Raw genomic sequence first — 13,475 nt, forward strand, 5'->3', positions numbered from 1 at the left:
CAGGCTGGGGCAGGCTCCCCCCATGCCATCCCTCTTCCCTGCCTTCTAGGTGCTAGGCTGAAGTTTGCTTTCCCCCACCTGATCCAGCTGTTTCTGGATCTTGCTCTGCTGCTCTGTAACCAGCTTGAGCTTCTCAGCATCAGCTTCTGGGAACTCACGGCCAGCTTTTTTGGCAGTGCGCTGCTTGGCACACAGAGCCTTCCGGGACTTGCGGTGTACACCAATCTGCTCCTCTAGCACCTTCAGCTGCATCTGTAGGAGCTGCTGGGTATGGAACAGCCACTCCTCATACTGCCGCTGGTCAGCTTCATCTGGGAAAAGAAGCTGGGTGTCAAGACCTGCAAAATGGTAATCCCAATCCCTTTTCCTCCATATGTCCCAAACCACTTCCCGGCACCTTCCTCCCATGCCCCATACTCACTGATCACTCCCTGAGCAAAAGTGGGCGGGTTGGGACGAGGTTGGGAGGGATCACCAGCACTCCGCTCCTGCAATGAGAGAGACTGCTAAAGGGTCATTGTTCCCTGCTAGGCCCTAAGAAGGATGCCCCAATGGCATAAGACACAGGTTCCTACTCCCACCTGACCACTTACCTGGCCACTCCCAGGTGCCACATGGTTCTGCAGATCACTGCCGGGTCCCCCCGAGAGCCTCTGGGCTAGCAGAGACACCTGCTGTCTGGAGTCCACCAAAGCACAGAGGATAAGTGTTGGCAATAAGAAAGTTGGAAGGCAAAGAGACGTGGGACAAGTAGGGAGGGGGGCCAAGAAGGGGTGTGACTGGGAAAGAAAAAGGCCAAACCCATTCCGGCCCTGAGTCTTACCTGTTCATACCAGGTGCCACCCCAATGCTGCCCTGAGCCATCACTTTCTTGATGCCTTTCAAAGCCACCATCTTGGCCTTTGCAATAGGATCAATGATATCTTCTGCAGCAAATTTGTCCAGGTCTGGAAAGGGGAGAACCAAATGAGCTGGGCTATGGGGCCAATGCTTCACTGAATATCTGCGATCCTTTCAACATCCTGACCTCAACCACACCAGGCAGAACAATGGCATGGCAAGGCAGAAAGACCACTGAATTAGGAGCCAGTCTACCTGGGAGAATCAGCTCTATTATTCACAGGACATGTGGTCCTGTTTTAACTTGCACCGTGCTAGAAAAAGTGGCTCCGTAAATATTTGTTGAGTCAACCTGCATTATTTCACCTCAGTTTACCCTTTTATTTGATACAGATGATGATCCCTACTCCGTCTACCTCAGAGGTGTTAGGAGGATCAAACGTGACAAGAATATAAGTACACTTTATAACTTGGAAAGCATTCTTCAAATGCAATGTTCTTAGTGCAACTAGCACAGCCCAAGAACTCAAGATGCTGGCACTGTTGCAAAGCCCTAGATTCCAGAGCTGTTTTGGGTACCACATGCATCACCTGTAGTCCACTCTCCTGTCTGTCTAGAATGCTGGGCAAAAAAGAAGAAACAACCAACTACCAAAAAGTTAAATCTTCCTAAAATCCCACACTTTGTATATTTCTCCACTGCTCAGAAAACTTAACTGAGCGCCCACTTTTTCTCCTTCCTTTTTTTTTAAAGATAGAGCCTTGCTCTTGTCACCCAGGCTGGAGTGCAATGGTGCAGTTTCAGCTCACTGCAACCTCTACCTCCTGGGTTCAAGCGATTCTCCTGCCTCAGCCTCCCAAGTAACTGTGATTATAGGCACCCACCACCAAGCCCAGCTAAGTTTTGTATTTTTAGTAGAAACGATGTTTCACCATGTTGGCCAGGCTGGTCTGGAACTCCTGACCTCAGGTGATCCACCCACCTCAGCCTCCCAAAGTGCTGGGATTAAAGGTGTGAGCCACAGCACCTGGCCAGAGTTCCCACTTTCTTAAGGACTAACCAGACTCCCTCTCCTGGAATTCTGAGGCAGTAAATAGTTAAGAGGAGTACCGACCAGACTTCAGATCTAGCTCTGCTAGCTGCTGTGTAATCTTGGACAAGTTACTTAACCTCCACTTCTGTTTCCTCTTCTGTAATCAAAGATAATAACAATATCTATTTAATGAGTCTGCTGTAATGATTAAATTGGACAAAAAGTGTGAAGTGCTCAGTAAACTGCTTGGCAAATAGTAATTACTCAATAAATGGTATTATAATTTGAGGTCTTTTTCAATCTGGCCCCCATATTACCTCACCAAAATTATGTCACTTACTTCACACTAAACAGTTTACTCCAGCCTAACTAATTCACTCACTGTTCTTGAAACACCCCATAGGTTTTCCCGCCATTACAGCCTCAATGAACTTTTTCACCTATCCCAATTTTTTTTTTTTTAAAAGACAGTCTCGCTCTGTTGCCCAGGCTGGGGTGCAATGGCGTGATCTCAGCTAACTGCAACCTCCACCTCCTGGGTTCAAGCAGTCCTCCTGTCTTAGCCTCTCAAGAAGCTGGAACTACAGGCATGCACCACCACACCCAGCTAATTTTTATTTATTTATTTATTTTTGAGATGGAGTTTCGTTCTTGTTGCCCAAGCTGGAGTGCAATGAGGCGATCTTGGCTCACCAAAACCTCTGCCTCCTGGGGTCAAGCAATTCTCCTGCCTCAGCCTCCCAAGTAGTTGGGATTACAGGGATGCACCACCACGCCTGGCTCACACCCAGCTAATTTTTGTATTTTTAGTAGAGATAGAGTTTCATCATCTTGGCCAGGCTGGTCTTGAATTCCTGATCTTAAGTGATCCACCTGCCTCGGCCTCCCAAAGTGCTGGGATTACAGGCATGAGCCATCGTGCCTGACCTCAACTGCTTTTTTTTGCACCACTACTCTTCAAGTCCTAAGCTTTCAACGTCACTACAGCCACAAAGGCTCTGCTACTTAGGCTTCATTCATACATTCATTCCATTTATTCAAACATCTGCCATATGCCTAGTATATGCCAGAACTGTTCTCTCTTCTTAAAAGCTACAGTGTTTCTGCCTCTACCACTAGTATGATATTTAGCCAAAGTTCCTTGTGTCCCATCTTAAGTAGGGATTATTTGAGGTCTCTAGCCTCAGTGCCCATTTAGTGATAACAACGATCACCCTGAGTAACTTGGCTATGTTACTAGCCGAGGTTACCTGTATCTGGGAAGAAGCTGTTTGCCAGCTGCTGCTGCATTGCCAGTTGCTGTGGCTTCATGCACATGGAAGGTGGCATGGTGCCCATGGGCTTCTGTGATAGCACTGGCTGTGAACTCTGCTGGGGTACCAAGCCTGCCTGCCCTCCATGCTGCCCACTTAGCATATGCCCTTGATTGGACACCATAGCCATGGATGGAGCCAGGCGCTGTTGGAGGGCATGAGCTGGTGGCTGGGTAGGCATCAGTGGTTGGGGCAAGCCTGGCTGTCGGGCACCTCCAAGACCCAGGGAAAGCTGCTGCTGGGACCCAGCCAAACTGGGAGAAGAACCCTCATGTGGCAAAGACATGGCCTGGGCAGGGCCTGGTGCAGAGAGTAGGGAATGCTGCTGCTGCTGCTGTTGCTGCTGTTGTTGGGCAGGCTGCAACTGTGCTGAAAGTTGCTGCTTCTTCTGCAGCTCCTTCTTCTCATGCTCCAACAGGTCCTCAATGAGCAGGGGTAACTCGCTGGCTACCAGTGAGCTCTCCATCTTGTCTAGCTCATCCCCAGATGCTACAGGTCCACCAGGCAAGGTCAAAGCCCCACTCTCGAGCTCAAACTTTTCTAGCAGGGAGGATCCTCCTGGGCCACTCAGTGGGCTGGGGGTCAGCAGATGAGCTGGTGGTCCTCCTGTGGCCCCAAAGGAGCCCTTCTCAGCTGTGTGCCCACTGCTAGAAAATGGCCCTGTGCCCATCCGGGTATCCCGGCTGCCCATCACGCTCTGTCCTGGCTTTAGCCCCAGGCCAAGGGAATTGGCAGCAGGTGCGGGCTCTACCTTGGGGGTAGCAATGGTGAACTGGCAAGGGGAAGGGTGGCGTCCACCCTCCTCCACCTTAGGCTTCACCTCAGGGAGCACAGATGCCAGGCGGGGCTCAGAGGCATCAGCAGCAGGAGGAGGGCGCTCCTCAGGGCCCAAGGGTCCTGGCTCCACCCCACGCAGCAGGGCCTCCCGTTCAGCCTTCTCATTAGCTGATTCTACCAGCCTCAGGTGCTCATTGAAGATGTCCTTCTTGTCCCCAGTGTCCAGCTCAGGATCAGTATATGCCAGCAGGTCAAACTCATCTCCATTGAGCAGGTCATCCAAGTGGGGGTCATTCGTCTCCAGGTTTTCTAAGGTGCCCAGTTCATCATCACCCTTGGCCACATCCACACCCAGACCCAGGTGAGCAAGCTCTTCATCATCCTCTAGGGCCTTGTGGGCATCAAAATCATCATCCAGCTCAGGATCCTCACAGGGCAACTTCCCAGCTTCCAGGGCCAGAGGAGTGGGGCGGCCAAGCTCAGTGCTCGAGGCAGGTCGGCTGACCAGCTCCAAGCCAGTTGGCAGGGTAGGACCCTTGGTGTGGGGTGTCGGATGTAGACTGTTGTTCAATTCAGGGGCCGGTGGGGCTGAGGGTTTCTGTGGGGGAAGACCTGATACCGCCAGGCCCCGAAGCCCTTCAGGAGCCAGTCGGTGGGGGTCCTCACTTACAGGGTAAAAACGGGGTCTCTGAGGTGGGCCCTGACCAGGAAACGGAGTGCCCCCAGGTCCCAGTCCTTTCTGTACATTGTGCCGCAGCTCAATGAACTGGGCAGGACCAGCTGGACCAGGCACTGGTTCACCAGGGCCTGGCAGACGGGTGGGAATTCCCGCCAATGGGGAACCTAGAGCTTGGCGGCCAAGTTCAGGTACAGGAGTTGATGGAAAGCGAGCTGACATGGCAAATCGCATGGAGGTTGCTGCTGTTGCCTGTTGCTGCTGCCACAGTTGTTGCTGTTGCCCCTGTAAGGGCAGGGACCCAGGATAGGGTGCTCGCTGATAGAAAGCTTGGGAGCCTCCTACCAGTTGCCTGGAAGAATATACAGTAGTCAGTGAGATGAAATCAGATGAAAAGGAGCAAGAACATGGGCTTACGGCAGTGAGGAAGGATAGAATTAATGCAGTGAGGAAGAAACGGAATGAGGAAGAAGAGAAAGTGATACTGGAAAAGGATTAGTGCTACAGGAAAATCACAAGAGCGTGCGACAGTGATAAAATTCATACCCCTTGGTTTACCCCCAGGGAACCTCCTGGAGCCTCACCGGCTGTTCACATCCATAGAGGAAGGCGTGGCTGGTGGAGGTGGCCGGGAGAGTCGGTCATCGCCAGGGAAGGACCCTTGCCCCAGGATAGGGCCACTCAGCTTGCCTGGGGGCAGCCCCACAAGGTTGCTCTTGTCCTAGAAGAGACAAGGTAGATGAAGGTGGGGCAACCTTCAGTATCCTGGCCCCACTATCCCTTGTCACTCTACCTACCTGAGTCCCAGCAAAGGCGGTCTGGCCTCGACTCAGCTGCTCAAAGGCAGGGCTGCTGGGCTCAGCACCCCAGCTGCCTGGAGGTCCCACTGCTCCTGCAGCTGCTGCAGCTGTTTCCTTCTCCTGCCGCAGCGTGTTGCGCTGGATCTGCTGCCGAATCAGCAGCTCTCGTAGTCGCTGGCGCTGTGCAAAAAAAAAAAAAGCAGAAGAGGAATAAGCCCATTCTACTCTAATCATGGGGCTGACCCAGAGACAGCAGTGATATGTGGGGCTTAGCTCCACAGTATCAACTTACTTGCCGTTGCTTCTCCAGCTCTGTTTGGCTAAGGCCGGACATGCCTGGGTCCTGGGTACCTGGGAGTTCAGGTGTCGCCAAAGAGCTACCCATTCCAGCCCCTGGGTCTTCTCGCTTTTCGACAGGAGAGGTGATGCCTGATCGCTGTGAGGCTCCATGGGACAGGTAGGGGAGGGAGCCGTCGGGTGCAGGTGGTGGCAGAACTGACGGGGGGCGTAGCGGGGACAGCCCATAGCTCTCCCCTGTGGACCCGCTGCTGGGCCCCAGGGGGCTGCCCGATGGGTGGAAGTTCCCTGTGGCTACTGCGTAGTTTGTGCTTTGAGGCTTGCCCAAGGTGGGGCCGGGCCCAAAATGGCTGTTGATCCCATGGGGTGGCGGGAGACCAGGCTGAGGGACAGGGGGCTTTAGGGAAGGCTCCCCTACCGCCTGAGGGAAAGTGAAACGCATGGGAGAGGGGGTGCCCACAAATGCTCCCGTCCCAGGGGACCGGACAAAATTGGGGGGCTGCCCACTTGGGACCTTGGTATGGAGCTCACCTGCCGGCCCCGAGGGCAGGGCTGCTGGGAAACCCCCAGCCCCCAGCGAAGTGTGGGCTAGAGACCCAGCCTTAAAGGCAACTTCAGGGGGCTGGGGTCGGGGTGGCTTATGCAATGGGGCAAATGGGTCACGGGACTGAGGGCGTGAGGGTGGGCGAGAATAAGGGTCAGGGGACTGGAAGCGAGGGGTAACGGGGGATGGGCAAAAAGCTTCAGCAGACAGAGGACGGGGTGTCAGTGGAGACTGGGAGCTGGACTGGGACTGAGGACTGGCAGGCACTCGGGAGAAAGGGTCGGAAGGCAGTGAGCGAGGGGGCAGAGCACAGCAGCTCTCAGGTGGCGGAGGCTGGGGCCGAGGAGTCAATGGGGGCTGAGCATAGGGGTCAGGGTAGGAGCCAGTGCGAAAGATGTCCGGGTGACTTGGAGGAGAAGGGGCCAAAGCCTGGGCAGGGGGTGGCTCCTGGGGCCTTAGGCCCAAGCCCGGGCTCTGGGGCTCTACCTGAGATGCCCGAGGGGTCAGGGGGGCTTTGAAGACATCAGGTGTCTTTAACTCCAGGCCACCCAGGTGGGGGCCTGAGGAGGGTGAGTCAACAAAGCCCAGGTTTGGGGGCCCATAGCTAGGAGAGGATGCCCCAAGCTCTTCCTTCTTCACCTCTAGGGCCTTCCGGGACTCCCCAAAAGGTGGGGGCGAGAGCAGGGGCTCGGAAGCCTTGCCTCCCCCTACCCCAGGGCTCTCAGGCACAGCCAAGTTATCCAGCGAGGGGCAGCGGGGTTTGAGGAATGGGTCAGGTGTGGAGGGCTGGTGTCGGGGGGTGCCAGGTGGGGTAGTGTGGAATTCCCCTGGCTGGCCAGTCCCAGGACGAGATGAGGCGCCCAGCATCGGGGGCTGCGCAGGGGCCCCCGTCGGACTAGGATAGGGGGGATAGGTGGGTGGTGCCGTGGGGAAGCGGGGCTCCAGGGGATAGGCGGGGGTCAGTCCAAAGGGGTCCTGTGAAGGCACTTGGGCGGGCACCTGGGGTGGGAGCTTGAGAAAGAGCTCACCAGGCGAGTCAGGGCCGGGCACCGAGCCCGCCGGCGGCTTCAGGAACCCGTCCGCAGAGGTAGACAAGCCGGCGGGGGTAGCGGGGCTGCCAATGAAAATGGTGGGGGCAGCAGCCGGGGGCGGGCTGCCCAGTGCCCCCGGCTGAGAGGGAATGCGGAGATGTAGGGCCGGTCGGTCAGTCTTACGGGCTATGTCGCCCACCTTGGTCTGCTTGTTGATCTGGCTCTCAGCCTGCTACAGGAGGAGACCAGGCACAGGGCAGTCAGGCTGCTGCAGGCAGGCCCCACAGCCCTCCACCCTCAAGAGAGGCCACCCACTAGAGGACTGCTACACCCCAGCCCAGCCCCACTCACCTTCTGCACCTTGTTGATGCGGTGAGCTGCCCGATTATCTTTGGCCTTTTGCTGAGAGATACAGGACACAGCCTTAGGGCCTAGTGCTTGGTCTCATGCCCCGCCCCCATACTGTACAGTGTTTTCACACTCCCTACCCAGAAGCTGATCCCTTCGGGCCCAGCTGCTTTAGGAGTGGGGAGTGGAAAGAACTGAGGTAAATTACCCAAAGATCCCTTCCTCCCTCTCAGTTCTCATGCTAACCCATGCTCCTTTCTGTCTCACCAGGTAGGGGGCTTTGTCAGCTGCTGGAACCTTTCTCCAGAGCTTCATAATTTGTTTGCAACGGCTTGACCAGTCTGGAGGGCAGAGGGAGTGAGTCAGAGGAGACTTGGCAGGCGACCCTTCCACCTGCCATGTTGCCAGGCTGTCTCCTTTGCCCTCGTCCCACAGGTACCTGGGTAATCTTGCTTGAGATTAGGAAAATTAATGTTGGCATAGAGCACGGGTGAGATGGTGGACAGCTGGCCCAACTCCTCATCCTTCTCCCAGCGCTGAAGACTCCGCTGGTTATAGGAGAGTCCGTCGCCCTCACCCTCCGTGGTGGGGGTTGTGGGGGTAGAGGGCGTGGTGCCACCTGAGCCTGTCCAGGGGCTGTCGGGCTCACCGGGTTCCGGGCTAAAGAAGCCCCCGCGCTCCCTGGGGCGCAGGGGCAGAGAGTCACAGGGCGCAGGGATGCCAAGTCCCATCCCAGACCAACTGCCCAGAGCCTCAGGCCACTGCCCTGCCCCAAAAGAGGAGGGCCACTAACAAGGGAATGGGGAGGAACAGGGGAAGTGCAGGAGTCTGAAGGAGGCAAGGCATGAACTCAGATGGAGGGAAAGGACAACGGGGACTGCCCACGAAGTTTACACAGAGACACCAACCTAGAATCCAGGAACGGGGACTGGCAGAGGCCTGGGTAGGAGTCCATTGGGCTGCTGGAGGGCAGATTGCCCAAAGGGAGTCCACCTACAAGATGAACAGGATCAGAGAAAAGAGAGCGACTGGATCATCCTGGAGGCAAGCTTGGTTATGTCAGTCTTCAGACCACTCCCACCCGTATCACCTTGAAGAAAGGGTCTCTGCAGTGGCGTACGGCTGCCTTCTAGGCCAGGGGTTCCGCAACCCAGATGCTGCTCTCGTTCAGAGCCCAGAACATCCTTGAAGAGCTGCTGCAGGTCCTTGGATTCCATCTTGGGCAGTTCTGTGGGGGAATGAAGGATACTACTGAGGAAGACTGGGAAGTTCAGGTGACACAACAGGTCTACAAATGATCATGGCCAAGGAAGGTGCCCAGTACTCCCCACCAGAGAAGCTGTACAGATCATAGTCCCACAGATAGGACCTCCTCCTTCTCCCACAGAAAACCCTTATACACAAACAGGTGTGGGTCACAGCCTCACCTTCTGTGGAAATCCTGTCTAAGTCAGAGCTAAGCATCCCTTCACCCGGGGTGCCTGGCTTCTCAGGGTCACTGGGCACTGGAGATGCCTTCACGCCCCCATCCTCAGGTCCTGTAAATGCCAGGAGAAACCCATGGGTCAAGGCCAGTATGGGTCATGGCCACTCTGAACCACAGAGGCCCATGGGACAGTTTCTAGCCTCTAACCCCTGACAATGCTCAGGGGCATAGCAGAGGGACAGAGGCAAGGCCAAGACAGGACACAGTCCCCCTGGCAGCCCTCACCTGGTGTATCAGCTTTGCCCTCGAGGCCACGGGATTCTTCATCTGCAATATCTGGACCATCATCTCCTATGAGCAAGAGGCCCCACTCCAATCAGAGATGTCCTACGTCTGATACCCAGAGCAGGTCTCCAGTCCCACAGCCCTACAGGCCAGGACCCTTGACCCCACACTTGACTCCTGGAGGCCAGTCCATTTCCCATCAAATAAGCTGCCAGCTCCTAAGCCAGAAGGAAGTCGGATTCTCTCAGACCACTTACTCCCACATAACTAACCTTTCTGAGATGTGGGGAGTTCCTTCCTTTCTGAGCCTCCATCTCCCTTGGCTTTTGGGGTTCCTAGTCCAAAGCTTGGCCGGCCCACCCCAACTGCAAAAAGGGCCTTACGGCTCAGGTCCAGCAGCTCCTTCCCAAAGAAGGCTTCCTGTGGGGCAGTCAAGGAGAAACAGGTTTCTTCATGCCCTACAGGGCACAGACACCTCCCTCACTGCTTGGAGCCTGAGACCAACCTGCAGGTAAGCTGGGAACATGTCCTCCAGTTTGCTCTTCTTGCGCCCTCGCCGCTGTTGCTTCTTCTTCTCATCCCCTTCAGCTAAGCTCTGCTCCACGGTACCCTCTGCAGGCAGGTCAGCAGGTATCACTGTGGACAGAACAGAAGTGTCACACTTGGGTTGAGGGCATGCTGCTCCCAACTTGCAGGGTGACACTTTTTGCCTACACTCTCCCACAACACCAGCTGGGTCTACCACCCTCTTGGCCCTTTCAATGAGTCCACCCACTGGGTCTCTCTAGCATTGCCCCACCTTCTCCCAGGCCCCACTGGTGCCCTCACCCGTCTCACCCTCGTCGGGCTGCCCATCCCCACTCAACACCTCCGCCTGTGCAGCTGGCCCCTTTTTCGTGCGTGTGTGGGATTTCCGCTGTCGCACCATGAAACCACCAATGCCTATGAGGAGGCAGAGCTGCGGATGAGAAGCCGCTGGGGGACCTATTGAGCTGCACCAAGCCACCCCACCACCCCACACACTCATCCCAGGACCTCACCAGGCCGATAGGGTTTACGCTTGCGTTTTTTGCTTTCCTCGGTCTCCTCTTTGCCAGGCTCCACATCAGGGCTGACAGGGCCCTCCAGTTTAATTTCGCACTCCATGTGCTCCACACCACCTGCATATGGTGACAGAAGAGATAGAGGCAGATCAGAACTATAGGCCCTTTTAACCTTGTCATCCTGCCATGGAGAGAGCTGAGGACCTTGCCTCAGAGCCACTTAGACAAGACCAGCAGTGCTTAAGGGTAACTGTGAGTGGCAATGTAGCCCCCACCCAACATCCCACTCCCAGAGGCATGCTCCCACTATTCTGCCACGCCCTAAGATTCCCCAAGCTAACCTTCACCCTTGAGCAACTCATCGGTGTCCAGGTCCCCATCCTTCTTGTCATCAGGACCAAGGGCCTCTGATGGCTCAGAACCCTCCAATCCTGCCTCGCCTGGGAGGCCAAGCCGTCCTCGCCGCTGGCGCCGCTTGTGCAGTGGTGACATGGTCAGGTTACGCAGCAAGGCCATGCCAGTTTCTGTCAGCCACACACCTTCGAAGCGAAAGTACTGGGGCTCTGCATTAGAGGAGAGTGTGTGATCCCTGGATGGAGGACCCAGGGAAACCAGAACTGCAAGTTTCAACCTACGTTCTTAGTTGAGACAAAGATAGTGACAAAAGTCCAGCTTAGGGTCTAACTGCTGGGGAGAACAGACCACCTAAGGCACTGGCTGAGGCCCGAGTTCTCTGTCAGTGACCCAGGGAGATTCAGAGAGGAACTGTAACTCAGAAGCCTGCCTTTGCTCATGATTAACCCTAGCGTCACTAGGGTGATTATCTTGCTGTCTGGGGCTATGAGGGCCCCTACTTGCTGAATGCCAGCACACAGTGTCCTAGATGCTAGGAGCAGTGCCATATCACGATAAAGGAGATGTCCCTGGCCCCTTTCACTGATAAAAAAGAGTTATGGGCCGGGCGCGGTGGCTCAAGCCTGTAATCCCAGCACTTTGGGAGGCCGAAACGGGTGGATCACGAGGTCAGGAGATCGAGACCATCCTGGCTAACACGGTGAAACCCCGTCTCTACTAAAAAATACAAAAAACTAGCCGGACGCGGTGGCGGGCGCCTGTAGTCCCAACTACTCGGGAGGCTGAGGCAGGAGAATGGCGTGAACCCGGGAGGCGGAGCTTGCAGTGAGCTGAGATCCGGCCACTGCACTCCAGCCTGGGCGGCAGAGCGAGACTCCGTCTCAAAAAAAAAAAAAAAAAAAAAAAAAAAGAGTTATGTTCTCGGCCGGGCGCGGTGGCTCACGCCTGTAATCCCAGCACTTTGGGAGGCCAAGGCAGGCAGATCACAAGGTCAGGAGATCGAGACCGTACTGGCTAACACAGTGAAACCCCGTCTCTACTAAAAATACAAAAAATTAGCTGGGCATGGTGGTGGGCGCCTGTAGTCTCAGCTACTCGGGAGGCTGAAGCAGGAGAATGGCGTGAACCCAGGAGGCAGAGCTTGCAGTGTGCCAAGATTGTGTCACTGCACTCTAGCCTGGGTGACAGAGTGAGACTCCATCTCAAAAAAAAAAAAAAAAAGAGCTCTGAAGATGAAATTCTGGCAGTAAAGAGGCCATGGTGCCTGATGAAAGGAACACTGCCCAGGAAGCTGGAGAACTTGGTTCTAGTCGTAACTTTGCCACTAACTCACTAGGTAACCTTGGGCAGGCCACTTAACTTCTCTGGGTCTGAGTTTCCTCCTCTTAAAATGAGGAGATGAAGCTGGGGGGTTGGAGTTAGACCAGATGATGTCTGACGTCTGGTCTGGCTTTGGCATTCAAAATTTCTGTGACTCACCAGGCTCTTTCACCTTCATGGGCACCAGCTCTGGAGGTGCAACAGGTGCTATGGAGAGAAGGACAAACGGACGTGGCTGAGGTCCTGTCCCAAAGCAAGGTACCCCTGCCCGGACTCCTCCCCCTACCCAGCAGCTGGTACTCACCCACAGGCTTTACCACGTAGGGCTGGCAGGAGATACAGTCAAAGCCTTCATCGGCTGCCTGCTCCACATCGTCCTCTGTGAAGAGGCTCTCACAGCCAGCATGCATCCACCTGGAGAACAGAGACTGGAGGAAATGAGCTCAGGCAATGCGAGGCTAGCAACAGGGCCAACATGAAGAGAAAGGGATGTTCTCACCGTTCACAGTGACGGCACTGGATTAGTAGGTCCTCTTCTACATAAGGAGCATGACAGATAGGGCAGGTCACCAGGCTGGCACAGGGCCCACAGTGTGTGTAACTATTCTGCCATTCACAGTGGAAGCCAGGGGAGGCAGCCCCACACTGCATACAAGACACACACCTGGTAGGAGCAGGAAAACAGAGCCTGAGCACCCAACCTATCCAAAGTACCCAGAAGTCCCCTCACCAGGAACCCAAGCCACCAGCCTGGCCTCCTAAACCCAGCCTCTGTCACATACTCAACATCATATCCACTTTAACATCTCAAGGCCCCAGGGCTCCAATAAAGATCACAGTCTCCTTACCACTTGCACTTCCAGCCACCCTTGGGGACGGTGAGTAGTGGGGGGTCCAGGCAGTATGTGTGGTAGCTAATATCACAGTCATCACAGAGCAGCAGGCGTGAGGGGTCGGAGGCCTGGCCGCACACCTCACACACAATACACTCCACACAACGCCAGCCCTTAAGCAGCATCACCTTGGTGATCTGAGGCAGAAAATGGGAACTTCTCAGGGTGTGAAGTGGAAAGGAGGTGGAACTTCTTTTTTTTTTGGGGGGGGGGACGGAGTTTTGCTCTTGTTCCCCAGGCTGGAGTGCAATGGCGCGATCTTGGCTCACTGCAACCTCCACCTCCCAGGTACAAGCAATTCTCCTGTCTCAGCCTCCCAGGTAGCTGGGATTACAGGTACCTGCCACCATGCCCAGCTAATTTTCTTGTATTTAGTAGAGACAGGGTTTCACCATGTTAGTCAGGCTGGTCACAAACTCCTGACCTTGGGTGATCCACCTGCCTCAGCCTCCTGAAGTGAAGTGCTGGGATTACAGGTATGTGCCACCATGCCC

The 13,475-nt window shown here is 55.2% G+C and overlaps 1 protein-coding gene across 10 annotated transcripts in view; it reads right to left on the minus strand.

The window, feature by feature from the left end:
• Positions 1 to 13,475, minus strand: part of KMT2D (lysine methyltransferase 2D) — a 42,068-nt gene that overhangs the window by 15,434 nt on the left and 13,159 nt on the right. For 7 of the 10 annotated variants that reach the window (XM_065524144.2, XM_065524141.2, XM_065524147.2 and 4 more), the window contains exons 16-39: positions 12,937 to 13,118; positions 12,588 to 12,752; positions 12,393 to 12,502; positions 12,248 to 12,295; positions 10,756 to 10,977; positions 10,412 to 10,531; positions 10,200 to 10,313; positions 9,877 to 10,007; positions 9,644 to 9,791; positions 9,372 to 9,437; positions 9,088 to 9,198; positions 8,751 to 8,888; positions 8,569 to 8,653; positions 8,100 to 8,341; positions 7,928 to 8,001; positions 7,664 to 7,714; positions 5,733 to 7,544; positions 5,438 to 5,620; positions 5,225 to 5,361; positions 3,125 to 4,992; positions 824 to 947; positions 594 to 678; positions 422 to 488; positions 79 to 311 (exon numbers count right to left, since the gene is read on the minus strand). In XM_065524144.2, coding sequence (XP_065380216.1) covers positions 79 to 311; positions 422 to 488; positions 594 to 678; positions 824 to 947; positions 3,125 to 4,992; positions 5,225 to 5,361; positions 5,438 to 5,620; positions 5,733 to 7,544; positions 7,664 to 7,714; positions 7,928 to 8,001; positions 8,100 to 8,341; positions 8,569 to 8,653; positions 8,751 to 8,888; positions 9,088 to 9,198; positions 9,372 to 9,437; positions 9,644 to 9,791; positions 9,877 to 10,007; positions 10,200 to 10,313; positions 10,412 to 10,531; positions 10,756 to 10,977; positions 12,248 to 12,295; positions 12,393 to 12,502; positions 12,588 to 12,752; positions 12,937 to 13,118 — 6,516 coding nt within the window. The remainder of the gene's footprint in view (positions 1 to 78; positions 312 to 421; positions 489 to 593; positions 679 to 823; positions 948 to 3,124; positions 4,993 to 5,224; positions 5,362 to 5,437; positions 5,621 to 5,732; positions 7,545 to 7,663; positions 7,715 to 7,927; positions 8,002 to 8,099; positions 8,342 to 8,568; positions 8,654 to 8,750; positions 8,889 to 9,087; positions 9,199 to 9,371; positions 9,438 to 9,643; positions 9,792 to 9,876; positions 10,008 to 10,199; positions 10,314 to 10,411; positions 10,532 to 10,755; positions 10,978 to 12,247; positions 12,296 to 12,392; positions 12,503 to 12,587; positions 12,753 to 12,936; positions 13,119 to 13,475) is intronic. The other 3 variants (XM_074006778.1, XM_065524142.2, XM_065524143.2) reach the window with 2 other exon arrangements.

The sequence above is a fragment of the Macaca fascicularis genome, chromosome 11 (assembly GCF_037993035.2).
Source record: "Macaca fascicularis isolate 582-1 chromosome 11, T2T-MFA8v1.1".
Classification (NCBI taxonomy): domain Eukaryota; kingdom Metazoa; phylum Chordata; class Mammalia; order Primates; family Cercopithecidae; genus Macaca; species Macaca fascicularis.